This window comes from Panthera leo, chromosome B1, assembly GCF_018350215.1.
Source record: "Panthera leo isolate Ple1 chromosome B1, P.leo_Ple1_pat1.1, whole genome shotgun sequence".
Taxonomy (NCBI): Eukaryota; Metazoa; Chordata; class Mammalia; order Carnivora; family Felidae; genus Panthera; species Panthera leo.
The window spans coordinates 123,105,072-123,128,908 of record NC_056682.1 but is presented as its reverse complement, the minus strand read 5'-3'; the positions used below and the strand labels follow the sequence as shown (position 1 = coordinate 123,128,908).

At 35.3% G+C, this 23,837-nt stretch overlaps 1 protein-coding gene across 5 annotated transcripts in view; it reads right to left on the bottom strand.

Moving 5' to 3' along the window:
* STPG2 (sperm tail PG-rich repeat containing 2) overlaps positions 1-23,837 on the bottom strand; it is a 618,205-nt gene that overhangs the window by 585,342 nt on the left and 9,026 nt on the right. For all 5 annotated transcript variants that reach the window (XR_006201804.1, XR_006201805.1, XM_042935852.1 and 2 more), the window contains exons 3-6: positions 23,146-23,258; positions 16,744-16,902; positions 13,550-13,714; positions 1,229-1,341 (exon numbers count right to left, since the gene is read on the bottom strand). Coding sequence is in view for 3 of the 5 variants with exons in the window: in XM_042935852.1 (XP_042791786.1) it covers positions 1,229-1,341; positions 13,550-13,714; positions 16,744-16,902; positions 23,146-23,258 (550 nt within the window). In the remaining 2 variants the exon portion in view is untranslated. The remainder of the gene's footprint in view (positions 1-1,228; positions 1,342-13,549; positions 13,715-16,743; positions 16,903-23,145; positions 23,259-23,837) is intronic.

The following is a 23,837-nucleotide window of genomic DNA, read 5'->3' as shown; positions in this document are numbered from 1 at the left end:
AATCAGCCAAAATGGAAGAAAAAAGACAAGATTAGGATACTGAATAACAAAAGCATATGTCAAGGGGATGAGCAGAGTTAGTAAAACCATTTCACAGACTTTGTTTTGTTTGGAAGAATGACAAAGATATTAAGTTTAGACCCCATTAAGCTAAATGTACATATTAAAGTTCTCATGTAACTACTAAAAGAATAAAAGTACAAGATGTACCTCCTATATTAGGAGAGCGAAAAAAAATGAAAAAGAAAAGAGAACAGGTATAAATTCCCCAAAACAAGAACCATGTTTTATTCTTTTAACTCTCAGTTACTATGTTTAGTACTAGCACATAGCAAGAATTCAAACAATGTTTGTTCAATGAATGAACATTAGCAAGGGAGTCCAAGCAAGACAGCCTAAGCTACATCCACCACTGGCATATAGATGAGTCTAAATCTGTGTAGGAAACTAGTAAGATAGGTAATCACTGTGGGACTTCTTAGAAGAAAACTCATTCTATGAGAGAAAAAATCAGGCAGATAAGCTGGATCCTGTTTAAAATTTTTAATGATGAAAGCAGGTGACAGGTTCTGAGAACAACATAGTATTGTTTCTCAATTTTCCCTTCCATGTACACATGTCTAAGACCTTACTGTAGGAGGAGAGAATAAAGATAGAAAGACTTATTTGTCCGGAAATGCATTTCTTAAACTTCACAAATATAACTTTCAATCTGATGCTATGGCTCTGACCCTGCCACCCCCCACCTCCAATGAGAATGGTTTATAAATCTATCATTTAGTCAGAAGAATGGACACCAGAGCCAGGGACAAGATAAATACTGAGTCATCTTCTTTTATATTTTCTCTGATCTTCTGTCCATATTTTAGTACTCAGACACATGGGCTGTACAATTACAAACAGACCTCAGTTAAAGACTAGCTCTGTCACTTAACAGCCTCATGATCTTAAATGTTAATTATTTTTTGACCCTTGCATTTTTCAGTGATAAATATGTATAACAGTGACTACACAGAGACTTGCAATGATTAAATGAGGTAATACATGTAAAGCAGGTAACACAGGATCTGGCTCGCAAAAAAAGCAATAGTTTTCATATAGCCTATTCCAAAATATAATACTTCTTGGAGTTTTTCATGCTGATTTGCCCTTTCATAACAGCCTATCCTAAATTATTAGAATACTTTCCAGTCAAGAACTACATTAAAAGCATATTTCTTTTACTTACTGGACTATATCATACTGCCCAGGACCAGGCCCTGACTTCATAGGAAACTGGAGTCTTCCCAAAGAGTTGCCAAAATGTATCCCCTTATATTTCAAAGTTGCATTGGCAAAATCCTTAAAAAAAATTAAGAAGGTGAACATGAGACATAGTTTAAAAGAGTCGTGAAACAATGTTTCATTTTATTTGGGTCTAAATCTAAAACAAGGACAGCCTTAGTCAAGGGGGTTCCACTAACAAATGCTAAAGTCTCCTTCAACCTAAGTTTATTGCCGCTGTGCCCCATCCCACTCCTGACTCAGCCAAGACTCTAGGGAAAAAGTATGTCTAGCTTTAGTATATCCTCAATCAATATGAACGGCTTTGTCTTGGCAGTGCACGAAGCAATCTAAAACCTTAAGGGCAATAAAGATGAGCTTCTCATTGTTTAACAAAGTGAGGATGGGGCAGAACTGTATGATTTAGGGAACAGAAAGTCTGTTAAAAATGATCTTAATTAAATAGAAATTAATTTCAAGAAAGTAAATTCAAATTCAAGTATCACAGATATTAGAGAATTTCTAATTACCTGGTATTTAAAACTATAATCTATTCATGTAAACTTTTCAAAAAGTAACAAATACATGACAAACAAATTAAACACTACGCCTGGTTCATTTTCTCAACGCTCGAGGTCCAAATCAGTTCTTTAACACTACAGAAATTATTTGTGATATGAGAAATCAACCATCATGTTTCCTTTGCATCCCCTGTAATGTCAATTTTTTAAAATCAAGCTGATGAACAGCCACTTTTATTTTTTTTTATTTTTTAAATGTTTTTATTTATTTTTGAGACACAGAGAGAGACAGAGCATAGTGGGGGAGGGTCAGAGAGAGGGAGACACAGAATCTGAAGCAGGCTCCAGGCTCTGAGCTGTCAGCACAGAGCCCTACGGAGGGCTTGAACTCAAGAATGGGAGATCATGACCTGAGCCGAAGTCGGACGCTTAACCGAGTGAGCTACCAGGTGCCCCAATAAATGTCAAAATTAAGCATGACCCTGAAAAGTTCACTTTAGAGAAGTTAAAGGATCTGCTTTCATTAGAAATGAATAAAATAATAAAATATAACATAAGAACAGTAATCTCTCTTACAGAAATTCTTTTTTGTTGACCTAATATATTCTAAATTGAGCAATCACTTAAATATTTTTTAAATCATTTTTTAACCAATGGTAAAAGGTAAACTCTATTTTTTAATTCATATTTGTAAAAACATACCTTTAAAATAAGCTTGGATAAATACTCTAACTTATATACACATAAAAAAATAAAATCCCCATAATAAACTTGTAGGTTAACTGCATAAAACAGTGTCACCCCTTCTACGTGACTATTACTCTTCTAGAATAGTTAGACCAACCTCTGTCAATTATCATAATTGATATATAAATAATCATTAATGATAAATCATAATGATTTCATGATAATCATAATTGATAAGTAAATAATCATTAATGAAATAAATAGCACTATTAGTGATGGAAAGTGTAATTCCAGTTCAAAATGGTGAATCAAACCCCACATCTGCCCAACTCCTACTAAAACTTCAAAAGGAGTGTATAAAATAGACACAAATTATCAATGCTAGAAACTAAGAGAAAGTGTTATTCACCTGCCAAAACTTCAATGAATTTCTGGGAAATATAGCACAGCAGAGACTATAACTAGAAAAGGAACTTATTGTATATGAAAAGAACCTCCTCTGAAGCTTTTGATGATCCCAAAGAGACAGAAACTAGAGATAAGGATGGACTTGGGTGGTGGGAGCAATTCTCGAAATTCCTTGCACCCTTTGAGATTTGTGCCAGAGCCATTACGTGAAGTGATGAAAGACAATGTTAACACCACTCTATTCTTGGCATACATGGTTGAAAATAAATTGGAAGCACAGCCATTGCCTCCAAGGAGGACACACTTTCTATTTACAGAGGCACCACTCCAGAAAGCTTCAGGACACCACAACAAAATCCAAAAAGAACCTGGTACAGCACTAAAATTCCCTACTATGTCAAAATGCCTTTTACTCCCTAGGACTTACCATTAATCACTAACCCTCACATGTTGTATAATACAAACACAATAAAACTAAACTGTCCCTTCCACACCCACCAGATCTTCAAGAATTAAAAAATAGGGGCCAAGACAATCTCTGACAGAATTTTGATGCTTCCATAAAGTGAAATGGGACCTTTGCTGATTCTTTTTATAGATGCAATCACAAAGAGAAATTGAACTACAGTTTCTCTACAGGTTTCCCTTGCTTGATTTCCCTTGTCTGTTCCTTGCTTGGGGGTGGTAGAGGATGTTGGAGCCAAGGGTAAAGAAACAGAGTTAATAATTATTTCTAAGTAGGATGCAGACATGTCTTGAAATGTCTGGTGAACTGAATGGGCAAACCAACCAGAAGGCAAATGTGAAAACAAATCCTATAGGAAGTAACTAATCATAATGACTCTCACCCAGTAAGAAATTTGTACTGTCAAAAGAGTAGCAATGCTAAATACTGAATATTTTCTGTTGACTGAATTCACCACCTAACAGTCCCCACTGGATTTATGCAAGTGTCCTGTGGGGTACAAAGAGGCTATGATAAAAATCTAAAAGACCTCTTTCATTAAACACTGGTAAAACTGAGCGATACTTTTAGACCCCTCTAACACAGTATAACACAAAGACAGAAGAACATTATCCCCCCAACCTCACCCCAGCTCATCACGCACTTTAGCTGTGATCAAGTACAATGGTACAAACGCCCAGCAGAGAGCACCATCTGGCAAGAGACTGAAGAGCCTGGTGGAACAGCAGCTGTCTCCGTGGAAATAGACTTGTCAGGGAGCATGGTCCAGACAGCCTCCTGAGGACTCCCAGAAACACTGGGAAAGGAGAAGTCTGCAGAAGGCTAGAGGACCTCTACCATCATTAGGAGGAGACAACATACTTATATTTGAGCTATTAGCAAAGCTGTGACTCTCTTTAGTATTCACAATCCAATGAAGTCTGGAAAAACTGGTTGTATAAATAAAAAAGGATTAATCCTTATTTCCACAAGAAATATTCTGATCTCAATGTACTTAGATTATTAATGCATAGATCCCTTCTAATGAATTACAACACAAATAGAAGAGAGTATACATACAGAGTACATACATACATACATATATAGAAAGTATATATTGCTTTGGCACTCCTGAGTATAACACAAAAGGGAATAAGGCAGTCAGACCATCCAAAGATTTCTCATCTTCACTACAGATGTTCAGCTTTAACACGCTATGAAGCTATAACACTATAAAGCACTAAATCAAAGTAAGATGATATTATTACTATTATTACAGTCATAAGTACGCTTTCTAGCCGATCCATAATTCTCAAGCCCAGATCTTTGTCAGTACTAGAAGGAACAGAGATATGAATAAAAATGGGAAGAGCTATCCCACCAATCTCTGTAACACATAGAGTATACACTGATTTGGCACTCCTGAGTGTAACACAAAAGGGAATAAGGCAGTCAGACCATGCAAAGGCTTTGGATCTGGCTGCAGACACAAATGCTATAATACCTAGCAGAACAGCATAGAAAAACGGCACAGACTAACACGTCCAGCAGAGCCACAGATGGTAGTAGAGGAATGCTGGAAGAAACTGCGGCATCCCCTAGAGGAGCTGAAAAGCAGCCTGTTCCTTCAGGCCAGTGACAACTCCAAAGACTGCTGCACCCTACAGAGCTTCAGGAAAAGGAAGAATGGCAAGCCACACAACACTTTCTTTTGCTAAAGTACATGTTCTAGACCGTCTTTCACATGCAATTACCTAATATAGCCATAAATTTCAAAGTACATATATGGTTTTGCAGACAGAAAAAGCGTAATTTCTCCATTTGTTCTGTACTTTATTTCTACTTAGAAATTAAGTCAAGTTTCATAATTGTGCAGATTTTTGGCATAATAAGAAGTGAAGCACACAAATGTAGAACTCTGTTCTAATATAATATAGCCATTTTAGGTATGTTAGATGTTTTATATATTTCAGGCAGGAGCATATCCATTTTTATTTACTATAGCCTATAGATTTTATTCATTTTTGAGAGACAGAGTATGACCAGGGGAGGGGCAGAAAGAGAGAGAGGGAGACACAGAATCAAAGCAGGTTCCAGGCTCCGAGCTGTCAGCACAGAGCCCAACACAGAGCTCGAACTCACAAACCGCGAGATCATGACGTGAGCCGAAGTCGGATGCTTAACCGACTGAGTCACCCAGGTGCCCCAAGCCTATAGATTTTTTAAATATCAATATTGTAAGACAGCATTTTGATAAATCATCTTACATCACATTTTTAAAGCCTAAAAATACATGTTAGAGTTTTATATTAATTCTTTTAACATGGCACTTCAAAACCTTGAGCAGAATTATGTCTAAGAAGCTTTCTTCAGGTTAATTTCCACTGTTCTGATTTTGTCCAGTAGAAGGGAAGATTATGCACACATGTGCATATTCACCATTCAACACATTAGCAAAATCCTTTTCCTGTATATATACTAACATTCATTTCACCTAAACCATGTGAATTGACAACTACTTAATTCACTAACCTCTGACTGTGGAGGTTACTCAGGTAAATGTTCAATCTGAAATTTAATTTAAAAGCCTCTTAAAAACGCAACACAGAAAATGAAAAATAAATTGATGCACTCTTAACTCTAAATCATACTCTCTTTATGTCAAGAAGTGTTGACAATACCAATTTCAAGGTCATTGTCAACTTGGAAAATCATTAGCAAATAAAATATGACTTAATTGAAGCAAACTCAGCATGGAGCTGCATTATTTTAAGTGAATGTTGTAATATAACTTGAAGAAGAATTACTAACTGCCACTCCCATTGACAATAAAATGTATGAAGAAGGGGCTATGCAACTTTTCCACCACATCTTTTCCATAATTAAGTATGGAAATAGGATTTGTGAAGAATTAAAAGTCCCAAAGTGCATCAGTTCAAACACTAATGGACTGCTCTCCAGCATGGCAGCACATAGGTATTTCCCAGCATGTTATCATTAGCAAATGTCAGTGCCATAATTCCAACCACAAACGTTTGAAATTTCAAGCTTGTGAAATCCACTTCTGGAAAGTAGACTTCTAATGGTTACCTGGACTTTTCTTAAAAAGGGAGAGAGAAATAGAGAACCTATATTTTATAATTCAAATGTTAGAAAGAGACAGAGAGAGAGAACCTAAATTTTATAATTCAAATATTACACAAAGTAATTTATACATACAATTTTTCTTTACTGATTATATATGCAGCTAAAATGTATCATTTGTTGGCTAGAATCTTATATAACTCTTAATTTCAGAATTTCTTCTCTATTTAAATGCTATGTAAAATATCTTCAGCAGATGTTATTCACCACATCAGGGAAGAATCACAATAATTACACATCTATTGGATTATTTTTCTTAATTTTCTATTAATACATCTAGAAACTGAGTCCATATATTATATTATCTCAAAAAGTAGCTAAGGAGATATATAGAATTAACAGAAATCGGGTAAGACCTAAATGAACATTACTACAGTATCAATTTCATAGTAGTCTATAGGAACATGTTGGTTTTTTTTTTTCTGAAGGAAAAATAAGAAATTTTACATGTAAAAGTAATGTTTAGTCATATGTGGAAAAGGTTTTGTACATCTAGGTAAGCTTGGAGGCATGATTTTGGTCTTCGAATAGATGATATATTATTCCAAAACAAAGAAATAGTGTCTGTGTGTGTGTGTGTGTGTGTGTGTGTGTGTATGTGTGTGTGTGTATGTATATATATACATACCATATATATCTATATACCATATTTATATACCATATATGTATACATACCATATATATACATATCATATATATATACATACTATATATATAGTGTACATATACATATAGTATAATTTTTCAAAAGAATAACCATCTTAAGATATAAACAGAAATCAGAGAACTGTTTAAGCTAAGGCCAAGGATCTATCATTATTGTGAAAAAAGTTTAAGTAACCTGGCCAAGAACAAATAACTCTTAAGTGGTAAAGTGAAGAAACAAACCCAGGCAGTATACTCCATTACACTACCTCTCATAACTTTTTACCTTGGACAGCATATACTGCTATTAAACCACAGGACTTCCATTAATTTCACAGCAATTTTTACAATATTTATTTCCATTGTTCTTCTAAGCATCTTCCTCAAATATCTAGGATACTGGTACTCTCTGTTGATGAAGACTAATTATTTTGACATTATTAACAGGATGATGGGATAGTGAATGCCTAAAAAACCAGGTATGGCATTGAGAGAGCAAAATACTCATGGGACAAAAGACCCATAGTCAGAAATAAATGGGAAATCTCAAGGTGAGAATAAGAGACACATCTTTAACTCACAATGTCCTTATTCTCCATATTTCCAGAGGTAACCTCATTCCAAAGCATGAAGCCGTCCATGAGGTCTTAAAACATCTATATTTGAATATAAAATGTTATCATTTTTACTATGTTCCATAATCAGTAGGAATCAGAGGAGTCACAAGCTAAAAATTAAATAATACTGGCTTATGCATTTACCATTATCATTGTTATTTCTTTGTGTGGACTTAAATTACTCTCTAATAACCTTTCATTTCAGCCTGAAGGACTGCCTCTAGTATTTTCCTTAGGAGAAATACCAGAGAGAAATTCTATCAGTTCCTGTTGGTCTGGGAATGTCCTAATTTCACCTTCAGTTTCAAAGAATAGAATTCTTGATTTTTTTTTTCAGCACTTTAAGGCTATCATCCCACTGCCTTCTGGCCTCCATAGTTTCTAGTAAGTCAGTTGTTAATTTTATTGGGGAATTCCTTGTCCCTTCTCTTGTTCCTTTGACTGTTTCTCTTTGTCTTTGGCTTTCAACAGTTTGACTGTAATATATCTCTTTACATTTATCCTGTTTGGAATTCATTGAGCTTCTTTTATGTGTAGATAAATATTTTTCATCGAATTTGGGGTGTTTTTAGTCATTACTTCTTCAAATATTCTCTCCACTCCTTTTTCTTCTTTCATCCTGAGACTTCCATTAGGCATATGTTGCTATGCTTGATGGTGTTCCAAAGTCTCTAAGGCTATGTTAATCTTTCTTCATTCTTTTCTCTTTTGTCAGACTGCACAGTATCAATTGATTTGTCCTCAGGTTTGCTAATTCCTTCTTCTGTCAGTTCAAATCCATTACTGAATCCCTCTAGCAAATATTCATTTTCATAACTGTCTTTTTCAATTCTAGAATTTCTATTTGATTTCTTTCTATAATTTCTAACTTTTTATTGATATATTCTACTTGGTGAAACACTGTTCTTATATTTTCCTTTAGTTCTTAGTTCTTTAGACATACCTTCCTTTACTTCTTTGAATATATTTAAAATAGCTGATTTAACAACTTCGTCTAATAAGTCCAACATACTGGCTTCCTCAAGAACAGTTTCTATCCATTGCTTCTTTTCCTACATATGGGCCATATTTTTTTGTTCTTTGTATCTCTCAGAATTTTTTGTTGAAAATTGCATGTTTTAGATAATAAAATATTGCAATACTGAAAATCAGAATCTCTCCCTGCCACCTAAAGGTTTGTTGTTGTTTGGCTAGTGATTTTCCTAGACTATCTACAGATTCTGTATTCTTTGTCATAATGTATCTACTGAAGTCCCAGCCTGGTTAGTGAGTGGTCAGGTAATGGTTGGACCAAGGTTGGACAAGGCATTTCTTTAAATGCCTTGAACCAATAAGTCTCCAACCTCTGCAGAGGTACTCTTTGCATGTGTTGGGGCACACCTTCAATGTTCAAGTACACAGTTTATAAGTCTGCCTTAGTCTTCACTTCCTGCCTGTATAGAGCCTCAAGGTCACCTACAGGTAAGAGCTTTGTACTTTGTCAACTCTGTTTTTGCAGTGATGGGTTAACTATGAAATTCCTTTGAGTGTTTTACAGGATTAAGCAAATAAATATATTGAGAATAATGGAATGATAAGTTTCTCAAATATGGAAAAGGAAAGCCTAGAACAAATCTGTGGTACTAGACTGGAATTTCCTAAGAACAAGACACTCTCTTTTATAACCACAACATAGTTATCAAAATCAGGTATCAGCATAAACTCAAAGTTTTTAATATAAAGATCAATAAAAAGTAAGTATGAATCTCTAACTCATCGACTGATGGCCTGGAGCAGTGACACCTCATTAGCAATGCATGTACATAGTATACTGATCTTGTTTTGAAATACCATTCTCTACTAAATGGAAGTAGGAGGGTTCCTTAAAGAAATGTCTGATTCCAAAGCTGGGGCAGGGAAAAAAAAATAAGTGTACCTGAAACATCTTATTGTGCCAGAAGGTAAAGAAATGCTAAAAGAATGATAAGGACATGTCAAAAAGACACTAGGAATAGCTTAAAAGGACTCCTAAGGATCAAATCTGAGGTAATTTAAACCTCAAAATAAATAATGACAGTAATAAATTGTAACTCTTTGAGTAAAACAGGAATTCATTAATCTATACCGATATAAATGGGAAAGATAAAGCTCTTCTTCATAATAAAGTGCCAACAAATAAATGTTAAAGGAAAGATGGAGTTATAAAACCACCATTTGAGGAGCGCCTGGGTGGCTCGGTCAGTTAAGCATCCAAATTCAGCTCAGGTCATGATCTCCCAGTTTGTGAGTTCCAGCCCCCCATGGAGCTGTGTGCTGACAGCTCAGAGCCTGGAGCCTGCTTCGGATTCTGTGTCTCCCTCTCTCTTTGTCCCTCCCCCACTCACACTCTGTCTCTCATCTCTCTCAAAAATAAATAAACACGGGGCGCCTGGGTGGCTCAGTCGGTTAAGCGGCCGACTTCAGCTCAGGTCACCATCTCGCGCTCCATGGGTTCAAGCCCCGCGTCCGGCTCTGGGCTGATGGCTCAGAGCCTGGAGCCTGCTTCCGATTCTGTGTCTCCCTCTCTCTCTGCCCCTCCCCCGTTCATGCTCTGTCTCTGTCTCAAAAATAAATAAAACGTTAAAAATAAATAAATAAATAAACACTAAAAAAAAAAAAAACACCATTTGATAAACACAGTAAAATTAATTTAGGCACCATCAAAGGATATTAAACTAGTGAGTGTGATGAAGAAAATAATATCTATCCTTAAAGTAACTCCCACAAAACATCTATAATTTAAAAAAAAAATGGTAACTTTACAGTAGATAAAACTGAAAGACATCACCTCAAGTTAACATCACCAATCTTGGGATAAGCAGACATCCTGTGCCTGAGAAGGAAACATCACTTTTGTAGTACTCCTGCCAAAATATAAACTTACTCTAATCATGTGAATATGCACAAATCCCAAATTAAGAAATATTCTACAAAATAACTAGGCTGTACTCTACAAAAACTCAAGGTTACAACTGACAAAGACTAAAGAACTGTGCTAAATTAAAGGAATCTGAAGAGACACGACAACTAATGGCAATGTGTAATACCAGATTTGACTCCAGAATAAAATTATTTAAAAAAAAAAAGATATCATTGAGATCATTAGCATTTATTTTAAATCTGTAGATCAGATATTAGTATTATGTGAATGAAAACTTCCTGCTTTTGATAATTACATTGTGGTTATAAAAGAGAATGTCTTGTTCTTAGGAAATATACATTGAAGTATTTAAGAGTAAAGGGACATCATGTCTTAAATGTGCCCTCCAATTCTTTGATAAAAATAATAATATAAATATATAGGAAGAAAAACTGATAAAGCAAATGTGATAAAATGTTAACTGCAGAATCTGAGCAAGTTATATGGTAATTCTCTGGACTATTCTTGTAACTTTTCTATCAGTCTGAAAATATTTCAAAATTTAATTTTTTTTTTTAAAGAAAAGTAATAGGGCACCTGGGTGGCTCAGTTGATTGAGCATCCAACACTTGATTTGGGGTCAGTCGTGATCCCACGGTCGTGGGATTGAGCCCCATGTCAGGCTCCACACTGAGCATGGAAACTGCTTAACATTCTCTCTCTCTTTCCCTCCGCCCTTCTCTACCTGCCCCCAAATAAAAAATTTTAAAAAGTACTAACTGAGAACAATAAATGAATTAGATCCACATTAAGTCAAAAAACAAGCAGCCTACATACCAGATGATACCATTTACTTAAAATTTTTAAATCACACAATATATATTGTTATTCATGTATGTAATATAGATTCAGTGTTTACTTTGGCAAAGGAAAAAGAATGGAAGGAGGGAAACTGGGTAATTATGTTTAATGTTACTATGTTATATGTGATGGTGGGTCCTCCATGAGTATCTGTTATTTTTGTTTACTTCATTTTAGTTTCAGTAAAATCAACATACAGTGTTATATTAGTTTCAGGTGTACAGTGATTCCACAATTCCATACATCACCCACTGTTCATCATGGCAAGTGCACTCCTTTTTTTTTTTAATTTTTTTTTAACATTTATTTATTTTTGAGACACAGAGAGAGACAGAGCACGAGAAGGGGAGGGACAGAGAGAGAGGGAGACACAGAATCCGAAGCAGGCTCCAGTCTCTGAGCTGTCAGCACAGAGCCTGATGCAGGGCTCGAACCCACGAAACATGAGATCATGACCTGAACTGAAGTCAGCCGCTTAACTGACTAAACCACCCAGGAGGGTGACAAGCACACTCCTTAATCCCCATTGTCAATTTCACCCATCATCCCACTGACCTCCTCCCCTCTGGTAACCACCAGTTTGTTCTCTACAGTTCAGAGTCTGTTTCTCACTGCTTCTCAGCCTTTGGGCTAAGATCAAGTGCAGAGTCAGTTTCTTAGTTTATCACTCCCTTTTTTTCCCCTTCACTCATTTTTTGTTTCTTAAATTCCACAAGTGAAATCATATGGTATTTGCCTTTCTCTGGCTTACTTAATGTAGCATTATACTCTCTAGTTCCATCCATGTTACAGCAAATGACGAGATTACATTCTTTTTTATAGCTGAATACTATTCTATTGCGTATATGTATATGTATATATATATATATATATATATATATATATATATTTCTTCTTTATTCATCTATCAATGGATACTTGGGCTGCTTACATAATTTGGCTATTGTAAATAATGCTGCTATAAACATGAGGTGCATGTATCCCTTTGAATTAGTGTTTTTGTATTTTGGGGGTAAATACCTACTAATGCAATTACTGGATCATAGGGTGATTCTACTTTTAACTTTTTGAGGAACCTCTATACTGTTTTCCACAGTGGCTGCACCAGTTTGCATTCATGGGTATCTGTTATTATGTTTGTGCTATTCTGTGTGTAATTATATAAATTATAATTAATATATTTTAAAAAAAAACTTTTCACAATTCAAAGTATCTAAGACCCAAAATGCCCCAGTATAGCCACAAACCAAATGGTTTCTAAAGGTATTTGGCCCTAAGCCCAAAGATGGACATATATACAAACAAAAAACTATAGAGTATTGAGAGTAAGAGTTAAGCCAAATCTGAGAATACCCGTTCTTCACCCAAGGTGTCTCTCTCTTCAGCCTCTCCTCAAGTCTATGCTTAATTTTGGTCATTTTCCTCATAAGGATTATTCTTCCAGATTTCATAAAAGTATAAAAATACAGCAGGTCCAAAGCACTATGCACTTCAGTCTTGTAATTAAAGAAAAGTTCCTTACCTTTTTTAACAACCATTTGTGGAATAAATAATGATTACACTATCAGATTCAAATTCCTTTAGTATAAAAATTCTCATTTCCCTTTCAAATTCAGGAAAAGAATATCTATGTATCGCATATGATTATACATTGTAGCAGAGACTTCTAGTAAGTGAAACCTGTTTCCTCTTCTTCCTAGATATAGTTAGACTATATTTACCAGCCTCCTTGGAAGTTAAGTATGGCCATGTAACTGAACTTTAATACCCAGATTTGGCCACAAAATCCTCCCACTAGCAGTGTGATTTTCCCCTTCTGCCAGCTGGATACAGATGAACCGAAGCCCTTTGATGATGAAAGTAACAAATGGAATAAGCATGCATCCCTGAATCTCTACATAGAGGAAAGTCTCTTGTCCACAAGGAACACTCATGTGAGTGAGGAAAAAAAGAATTTCCGTTAAGTTAAGCCATTGACATTTGAGGGTCTATTTATTACTGCAGTTAGGGTTACATTAACTAACAGATGCATAATTATAAACAATCTTCCAATTTTTAATAGGAAATGCATCATACTTACAAATTGAGGTTTATAGTATGCTGGACCTAGTGTGCTGTCACTAGCAGGTGGAAAATGTTTTATAATACTGCCATCCTCATTAATATCATATCCATATGATCGTCCACAAGAAGGAATCGAAGGAACATCAACACTTCTGGAAACTGTAGGTGACCTTGAAAACTTCTGTAAGAAAAACATTTTCTGTTATTTGCTTGGAAGCAAGAGAAAGAATGAAGAACCAAATATTAAAATTACTAAAACGCAATTATTAAATATTGACTTAATAAGTTTCATAATATAAACCAAAAAGGTTTGTTCTATGGAAGTAATTTAAAGGAGTAAATTCAAGTTTTACCTAATCATATAAATTAAGATAATACATAATATTACTATTAAAGCCACCTTAAGAGGTAAGGAGTCCCTCTACCTTGGCTCAGTTATTTATCTTGCTTAGTAAATAAGTGTTTCTCATGCTTAGAATAGGCATTCACTCCTACAGTCACATTCCCAATCACCAGTTCCAAGAGGTTATTTACGCCATGCTATCATAACAGCTGCCAGGCAAAAATGAACTTCATAGTTTTTTTTTTGTTTTTGTTTTTTACGTTTATTTATTTTTGGGACAGAGAGAGACAGAGCATGAACGGGGGAGGGGCAGAGAGAGAGGGAGACACAGAATCAGAAGCAGGCTCCAGGCTCCGAGCCTTCAGCCCAGAGCCTGACGCGGGGCTCGAACTCACGGGCTGTGAGATCGTGACCTGAGCTGAAGTCGGACGCTCAACTGACTGAGCCACCCAGGCGCCCCTGAACTTCATAGTTTTGTGTAACATTTCCTGGCTTCATTCCTTCCCACTTCCCAGTTCCAGACTTATCTCCATATTACCTATGCCTTGTATAAATATCCTAATTATGCTGACTAGATAGCAAGGAAAAGGTCTATGACATAATACTAAATGGAAATAGAAAGTAGACTTGATGACTATAGGTACATACGATATATGAATTATACATAAGTATATATAGAAATATACATAAGTCATTTAATGATAAACTGAAAGGAGCTATGCAAAAATTAACAGAATTCTCAAAGTTAGAGCCAGAAGTTTTAGGGTGATTATCCTTTTTTCAAAATTTCCTTTAATGTAAATTTATAATTCCTGTAATATATATTTATAATTTAAATAAAAACAAAAAGAAGTAACATATAGTAGAAATACTAGTATAAAATATAGCAAATAAAATACCGGCATTTAAATGATTTATTTATCTGGAAAATTACTTACTAAGAATATATTGATAGGGCACCTGGGAGGCTCAGTCAGCTAAGTGCCCAACTCTTGATTTTGGCTCAGGTCATGCATGATCCCGTGGTTCGAGGATTTGAGCACCACATTGGGCTCTGTACTGACAGTGACGACCCTGCTTAGGATTCTCTATCTCCCTCTCTCTCTCTCTGCCCCTCCCCTGCTGCCTCTCTCTCAAAACTAAATAAACATAATAAAAAAACTTTTTAAAGAATATATTGATCCTTTGTTGTTTCTGAATAAATAAATGCTATAGTTGAGTACATGCATGCCCAACAGACAATTATGATATAAACATACTATCACTGGCAGAATTTTACTTTTTTTTATTGCTAGAGACAACTATTAAGTAGTTTCAGTGACACTTATGAGACTGATTATCAAGTTAAAACAGGAGGTATTGAACGGCTTCTGCTACTTTCAAAAATTATTTGCATAACGTCAAGGCTTTCCAAAATATATCCCCTACCTCCTTCTCCATCCTCTTCCTACTATTCTCCCTTATATCCTGTACTACAAATATTCCAAAGAACTTTGTTCTTTTCCAAACATACCTTGCCATTAAATACCTCAATGTCTTTATTCAGGTGGTTTTCTCTACCTGGAGTGTTTTTTTTTCCCATTCTTCTTACCTATTTAGTGAATCATTCTTCAAGATCCAGTTCGATTGTGCTATGACTACTCCCTCCAAAAACTCTCTACGTTGGGCTACTAGTAGACATTTTATTATATGTTTATTAAAATACCAACGCATCAACTGTTTTGTACTGAATTACATTCATTATTTCCCTATTAAAATATAGATCCCAGAGAGCAGTGATTTGTCTTCTATGTATTATCAGTGCCTAGCATTATATCTAGTATTCATAGTCACTGAAAAAATGTCTGATATTAGTTTCAAATGCACAACACACTGATTGACAATTCTATACATTACACAATGCTCACCACAATAAGTACAGTTACCAAATGTCCCCATACAAAGTTATACAATGTTATTGACTATATTCCCTATGCTGTACTTTTCATCTCCATGATTTATTTATTTCATAACTGGAAGGATTCAAAAAAGAAGAGAAAGAAATTCCTAATGTGTCAGTTAAAAAGCATTCATAAGTCTGAAAAAAATGACTTACTACTTTTCAAAAGAAAATACCACACAGTGTCACAAAGAAAATGCAAAAGATTAATGTCTAATAAGACAAGTACTTCCTTCTTAAAAAGACAAAAAAAAAACAAAAAAAATGTATGATAAATCCTTACATAAGTAAATGAACATTTACTTTGTCCCCCCACACAAAATAGCTGATATTTAGATATACTTAAAGGGGCGCCTGGGTGGCTCAGTCAGTTAAGCGTCCGACTTCTGCTCAGGTCATGATCTCATAGTTGGTGAGTTCAAGCCCCGTGTTAGGCGCTGTGCTGACAGCTCAGAACCGGGAGCCTGCTTTGGCTTCTGTGTCTCCCTCTCTCTCTGCCCCTCCTCTGCTCATGCTCTGTCTCTGTCTCTCAAAAATAAGTAAATGTTAAAAAATTTTAATAAATAAATATAAACCTTAACATCATTGTCATTGCACTGACATTATTCAACTGAATAGTTAGCCCTAAAATATGTTCCCCTAAACAAAGCTAATTAAAATTTAATTAATATGAGCTATGTGAAGGAGTTAGAGAAAGAGGAAAGACAACCACTCTAAATAAACCATGACCAAAATCTTCTAGATTATTTATTTTAAAGGGGTAGGACTTTGGTGTAAAAATTATTACAGAACACCAATGTACCTTTTCAAACATATCACCCGCTAGTCTCCTACACAAATTTTTTACTCCACTTACTATATAAAACATTAAATCTTTTCTATTTTAACTAAAAGAAATATCAGAAGCATAATCTAAAACAGAACATACTGATTGAAGATGCTCTTTAACCTGTAGTGCTTTTCTATTCATGATATCTGATGCTCCATGATAAAACTGATCATAGCTTGCTGGTCCTGGACTATCTGAAACAAACTTCTTAAAACGCTCCTCCCGGTTTTGTAGACTATGGCCTCCTTTTATATTACACTAAATTAGAGAGAAAAATATGAAATAATTTTAAAAAACATTTTATAATTAATACCTATTTGGTAAATTTTACATATTAATATGAACAAACAGTTTTAAAACCCAACCTGAGAGGGTTAAGCCTCTTAACTAAAGACATAGTTCTAGTAAAAGGGGATAACAAGAGAGGATGACAATTATAGTTTTAATTCTGACCTCAAACTAAAATTTACTGTACTTAGGACACTCTAAGAGAATACAAAACTCAGTTTTATAACAGGAATCAAGACAAAGGAATCTTCAAAGTTGTACAGCAGGAATAAAGAGTATGTACTAACAGGCCTCTGGAAAATATGCACCTCTGAAATGAGCTTAAAAAAACTGGTAATCAGGGGCACCTGAGTGGCTCAGTCGGTTAAGCGTCAGATTTCGGCTCAGGTCATGATCTCATGGTTCATGAGTTCGAGCCCCGTGTTGGGCTCTGGGCTGACAGCTCAGAGCCTGGAGCCCGCTTCGGATTCTGTGTCTCCCTCTGTCTGCCCCTCTGCTGCTTGCATTCTGTCTCTTGCATTGTCTCAAAAATAAATAAACATTAAAAAAAATTTTTTTTAAACTGGTATTCACACTGCAGGGAAAAATCAAACCTTCCAAGTTTGTTTAGGATTAATTATTTTCGTGAATTATTTTTTGGCTACATCTAGGGACGTTTATGTAGGCTTACTGGCAACAGCATGGGTTTTTGTTTGATTGATTGTTTTTTGTGTTTTTTAACAGCTTGGTTTTATCCCAAATTAGTTTTACACATTGTTTTTTGCAGAATAGGTACAGGGAGGAATCTCCCACAGCTCTCCATGCCACATGTCTGGATTCTCTGGAATCAGAAAATTATCAACTCGGTAATAGTCAGTGAATTCAGATAAAATTCCATCATATTAGTTTCAATTAACAGTCATAGTGTAATCATTTAAAAATGGTTCATAGTAATAGTGGCATTTGATTAATCAGATTTTTTTAAGTTATTCACTTACCAATACATACTCATGGTATATGTCAGTTGTTCATAATCACTATTAATTGAGTCTATCTCTAGTTTGCATCTTATTCAGCTGCTTTCAGTTTTTTTAACATTTTTTCATTTTTAAGAATGAGAGAGAGGATGAGTGGGGGAGAGGCAGATAGAGCGGAAGACATAGAGTCAGAAGCAGGCTCCAGGTTCTGAGCTGTCAGCACAGAGCCCCATGCGGGGCTCGAACTCACCTACCCCTAGATCATGACTTGAGCTGAAGTCAGATGCTTAACCAACTGAGCTACCCAAACGCCCCTGAGCTTTTAAGAAATACACAAAAGAGGGGCACCTGGGTGGCTCAGTCAGTTAAGCCTCCAACTTCGGCTCAGATCATGAGCTCCCGGTTTGTGAGTTCCACCCCCGTGTCGGGCTCTGTGCTGACAGCTCAGAGCCTGGAGCCTGCTTCAGATTCTGTGTCTCCCTCTCTTCTACACCTCCCTTGCTCACCCTGTGTGTGTGTGTGTGTGTGTGTCTGTCTGTCTCTCTCAAAAATAAATAAACACTTAAAAAATTAAAAAAAAAAAAAAGAAATACACAAAAGACATCTTATGTTAAAAAAATGAATCAAAATTATATTTTTAGGTCACCAATTCACTACTTAATAACTGTTTTAATGAGATCATAATCCCTATGTTGAAAAGAGCTTGGACCTATAATGAAAAGTAATGATTTTGCAAAAACACTAACAAGTTAGATAAAAAGTAAAATCATGTGAAAGGAGAACATCTCCTCAAAACTTAATTATTTGAAAGCCATTACTATAGTCTCTATGATCTTACATTTCACACTGCAGTTTGAATTTATATTGAACTTCAACAGAAGACAGTAAAATTAATCTGATTTTTTAACTGGTAGAAATTAACCAAGAATTTTTTTCCAATTATTCATATTTCATAATTACCAATTCTACTGATTTTACAAGAGTTTATAAAAGGAACTACATGTCAGATAAATAACGCAAAAATTATATTATGAGGTAACTATATATTTTATATGAAAATCTGTGAGAAAAATAGCCTTACTACTTCTTGTGTACTGTGCTTTTGTCTATATGCTATGGTTACTTGATGAATTACTATATTGCCACCAACCTCCCAACAATAAAGGAGGCAGAGTCTCATTTGAAGGGTGAGACCATGCACTGTATCACATACAATATCCTATCATTCAGCTCTAGTGAGATGTATTTCTCAGATCAAAAGTAAAACAGGGGGGCCTGGGAGACTCAGTCGGTTAAGCATCTGACTTCGCCTCAGGTCACGGTCTCACAATTCGTGGGTTCAAGCCCCGCATCGGGCTCTGTGCTGACAGCTCAGAACCTGCAGCCTGCTTCGGATTCTGCGTGTGTCTCTCTCTCTCTCTCTTTGCCCCTCCCCCCTCACACTCTGTCTCTCTCTGTCTCTCAAAAATGAATAAACATTTAAAAAAATTTTTTTTTAAGTAAAACAATTTGGACATCTATTACTAGGCCTAGGTAGCAAGAAATATGAAATATAACTATTTATCTACATCCACAGAAGAGATCTCCACATCTAGAACCAACCTTACGTAGCAAGAAACAAGATGGTATCTGCCATGCAGAGACAGGTCACAAACTAGAACAGAATTAGAACCAGGAAAACATAAGTGAAATCTGAAATGACCCTTAGGAGTGGGATTCATTCTAGGAAACAGGATCTGAACAGAATAAGGTATACAACTTAATAGGCTAATAAAATAAAATAAATTAAATTAAATTAAATTTCATTTGAAGTCTCCAAATAATATTTACTAAGTAATTGCTAATAGAAAGCAACATTTCAACCTATGCTTCCAAAATAAAAGTATTAAAATAAATTATTAATCACTTGCATTAATCTCTAATAAGATTATCCCTTTAATTATTATTCAGTATATTAATTATTTACAGAATTAGTATGCTAACTATGCCACATCACAAATGTATTTCCTAATTCACTCATTTAAAATAATGAACTTTAGGGGCGCCTAGGTGGCTCAGTCGGTTAAGCGGCCGACTTCGGCTCAGGTCACGATCTCGCGGTCCGTGAGTTCGAGCCCCGCATCGGGCTCTGGGCTGATGGCTCAGAGCCTGGAGCCTGCTTCCGATTCTGTGTCTCCCGCTCTCTCTGACCCTCCCCCGTTCATGCTCTGTCTCTCTCTGTCTCAAAAATAAATAAACGTTAAAAAAAAAATTTTTAAATAATGAACTTTATGTTTTAAACTGTGATAAATTCACATTTCTTGAAGTTCTAAAAGTTCTGTAGGAATTTAGCCTAAAACTACCAAAAAAAAAAAAATTCAACAATTGAGTAAATAAGTCATAGTCATCTTTTAAATGAAGGAAATCAATCTTCTCTTGGCATTTGTTTATAGTTTTAAGAACAAAAATAGAGAATACTAGAACTTTTTTTTTTTTAGGTCAACTATTACATTAAAAAAATTACATTTTCTAATTCCTTATTCTTGAAATCCAAGAAATAAATTGGAATAAAATAAAGTCTGATCTAAATTGCATTTTGCATTATTTTACATGTGGAATTCACTAAAATCAGTATTAATAAAATATCCCAACACCCTCATATTTGTCATATTTAACAAGTTTGAAATCTATCTATTGTATATTTTATTCCATTCCCCTCTTCGAAGAGTGGAGTTACAGTCTTTATAAAGCACTACTGGTAGAACTAGCAAACCCATAGACCCATAATACACTGGCCATAGGCCATGGAGAGGAAATGGGAGTGACATTTCCAATTAACTGTAATGACCCACTACTATTTTTTTGCTTTTTGTCCTCTAGGCATTAGTATTCTAGAAGTTTTAAGAAACCAGGAAAGAGCCATAAATGTCCCACTGAATTGGAAGTTGAGACCATGCCTGGCCATTCCAGCTTCCTTATGCTAGAAAGCAGAAAACAAAATAAGGAAGTCAGTGTATTGGCTGAGGTGATTAACACTGGCCAGGACTGAAAAACAGGACTAATGAGGGGGCCACAGCACTGTGGTGGGAAGAACACAGAGACACACTTTGCAGAGCTTCCTCGAACTATAATGCCTAGTGAAAATGCTAAGAGCAAGTTTATTTAAAGATTTGAGAAGGAAGCCTGTGAACAGAGCACAGACTTCTTAGAACTAAAGACTGTAGTCACCACATCAAGCTAAAAACTCCACCAGATAAAGTCCCTGTTAAAGAGACAGGGAACACAGAATGAGTAATGGAAAAATCTTAAGCCACCTACAGCTTCATGATCAGTTACAGAAACTAACAGATCCCATCTGCATTTCCTTGCTTCCCACATCACTTTGTTTTCATTTTCCCCCTCTCTCTTTCCCTCTTCTATTGTAAAATGGCAGCACTAATAATGGATAAAATTTATTGAATGCTACCTATAATCAAGCACTATTTTTAAATGCTTACTAACATTTAATTCTTAGAAAAATCCTACAAATTTAGTATCTCTGTTAAACAGATGAGGACACTAAAGCCCAGAGATTAAGTAGTGAAGATTAAGTCTTACAGTTAGTAAGTGGCAGAGACAGATTTCAAACATAGGTAGTCTAGGGGCACCTGGGCGGCTTATTGGTTAAGCGTCTCACATCAGCTCAGGTCATGATCTCGTGGTTTGTCAGTTCGAGCCCTGCAGCAGCTCTGTGCTGACAGCTGAGAGCCCGGAGCCTGCTTCAGATTCTGTGTCTCCCTCTCTCTCTGCCCTTCCCCCTATCGTGCTCTGTCTCTCTGTTTCTTTCTCTCTAAAATGAATAAACATTAATTTTTTTTAAAAAAAAACAAAATGAAAAACAAATGTAGGCAGTCTAATTCCAGAGTTCACACTACTAACCACTTCTTTATAGTATCTCATGTTATATTTACTTACCATTTAATCTATAAGTTGCAGAATAATGGAAAAGGAATATGAAAAAACAAGAGTAAAAATGGCCTTAATATAGAGATCCATTCGATAGTCACACTGTAATACCATCTCTGAATGCAATAGCTAGACACTAGTTTGGCTCCTTCAGAGAAGTTATACTTGAAAATTATACATAAAATAATTTCATTTTTAAAATTATATGTATGGAAAGAATTGTGTGTATGTGTGGTGCACATTAGAACGAAGAGAACTGGACGGTCAAGGGGTAAAATGTAATGTAAATCTATTGTTTTCTATCTGTCCAGCAGATAGAAATCTTCCCTATACTTTGTGGTTTTAAAGGAGGTTCCAAACACAGGATCCTCTATCCCAGGAACCATTGGACCAATCAGGTTCTCCCTACTGGGAATTTTAACACTGAGTGGAGTCACACATAAAAAACAGACGGAGTTCTAGAATTAAGTTATCTAATGGCAGTTCCCTATTGCAGTTCTTACTTCTGACATACCTGGAATCGTCTTAGTCCTGTCCCTCCTTCAGACCTCACTGTTCAATTCATCCTTCAGGTCCATAAGCCACCCAAATACTCTTCCTATACATATTATTGTAAATCCAGTATCTGTCTTAGAAATCTATTTTATTGCTTCCAACAAAAAAATCCTGATAGAATAGTTGCTATTATTAATTTAGGAAGTCTAATTCAACAATTAAGGCATCAATGACTGCACCTGGGCCTCCAACAGAGGAGATAAAGATCTGCTGGGCTCAACAAGGAGTCATTATGTATGAATGCAAAATGTATGTGAAAAGGGTAAAAGATGATATTCATGATTATGAAGATATTGGAGTTACATCCATGGCTTCTGAACATGAATGGGTCATCAAAAATATTCTGGTCATAGACTCTTGAGACTGTATAGGTGCAAGATGAGACAATGGCAATACTATAGCTTAAGAGTATGACACAAAAACTAATTCTTTCACTCTACTGCCACCCTCCTTCTACAGATCTTGATCATTTACACAACTTTCACATACCATAATTCATTCAATAGTCTTATTCTCCCATTGAAGAGTCTCAAGAACCATGAAGCATGTAACAATGTTTTATGTCTTATAGAATATATAGAATAATGGAGAACACCCAACCAGGCAATCAATATTAAACACATTTATTTTCTCTTATTCTAATAACAAAATATAGATTAAAAGGAGAAAGAAGATGATATGAAGGAAAAATAAAATATGATAAATGACATATTAGTCTATTAGAGGAAGAAAGCATGATTCTTATTAACTCAGACAATTATAACTATTACAAATTTACCTGTGCTTCTGAAACATTATAGTGTCCTGGACCTGGAACAGCTTTCTCAGTGTTAGAAGCAAAAGTAAAAGTACTGTCTCTGGCAGCCAAAGAAAGGAATGGTGCATAGCCACCTATAAAAGTAAAATCATATCACTGGCAGATAAGATAGGGTCCCAGTGACTTCACAGAAAAAGCATCCAAAATATATAAAATCATTTAGTAACTTCAGTTGTTGAGACTACATTTTCAGAACCAATGGGTGCCCTCAGAAGTTGTTGCATTTTTTTAAAAATCTGGTGTAACAGCAGAGTGTTTATTAATATATATTAAATAAAAGAACCTACAGAACTGGAATTCCTAAACAACAGAAAAAAATACTTAAAGAAATAAAAAACAAAAGTCCTTTTTCTTTTAGGTACATCTGGTTGAGATGAAAATGTCAGTTATGCTTAGCTAATAAAATGTTTTTATCCACAGAAGACCAGTGTTTCATATTCTGGAATAGCACCTACTATTTGTAGAAAATAGCATATATAAAGTTGCAGAGACAGCTTAGATCGAAATAATTTAAAGTGAGTTTACAGCAAGTAATTAAAAATGTCTCTTTACTTTGGTACATAGTTGGTACTTGGTAAATATTTCTTGATTACCTGACCTCAAATAAAGATTACAAATCTAAGATACAAATTTCATTGGAACAAGTAATCATA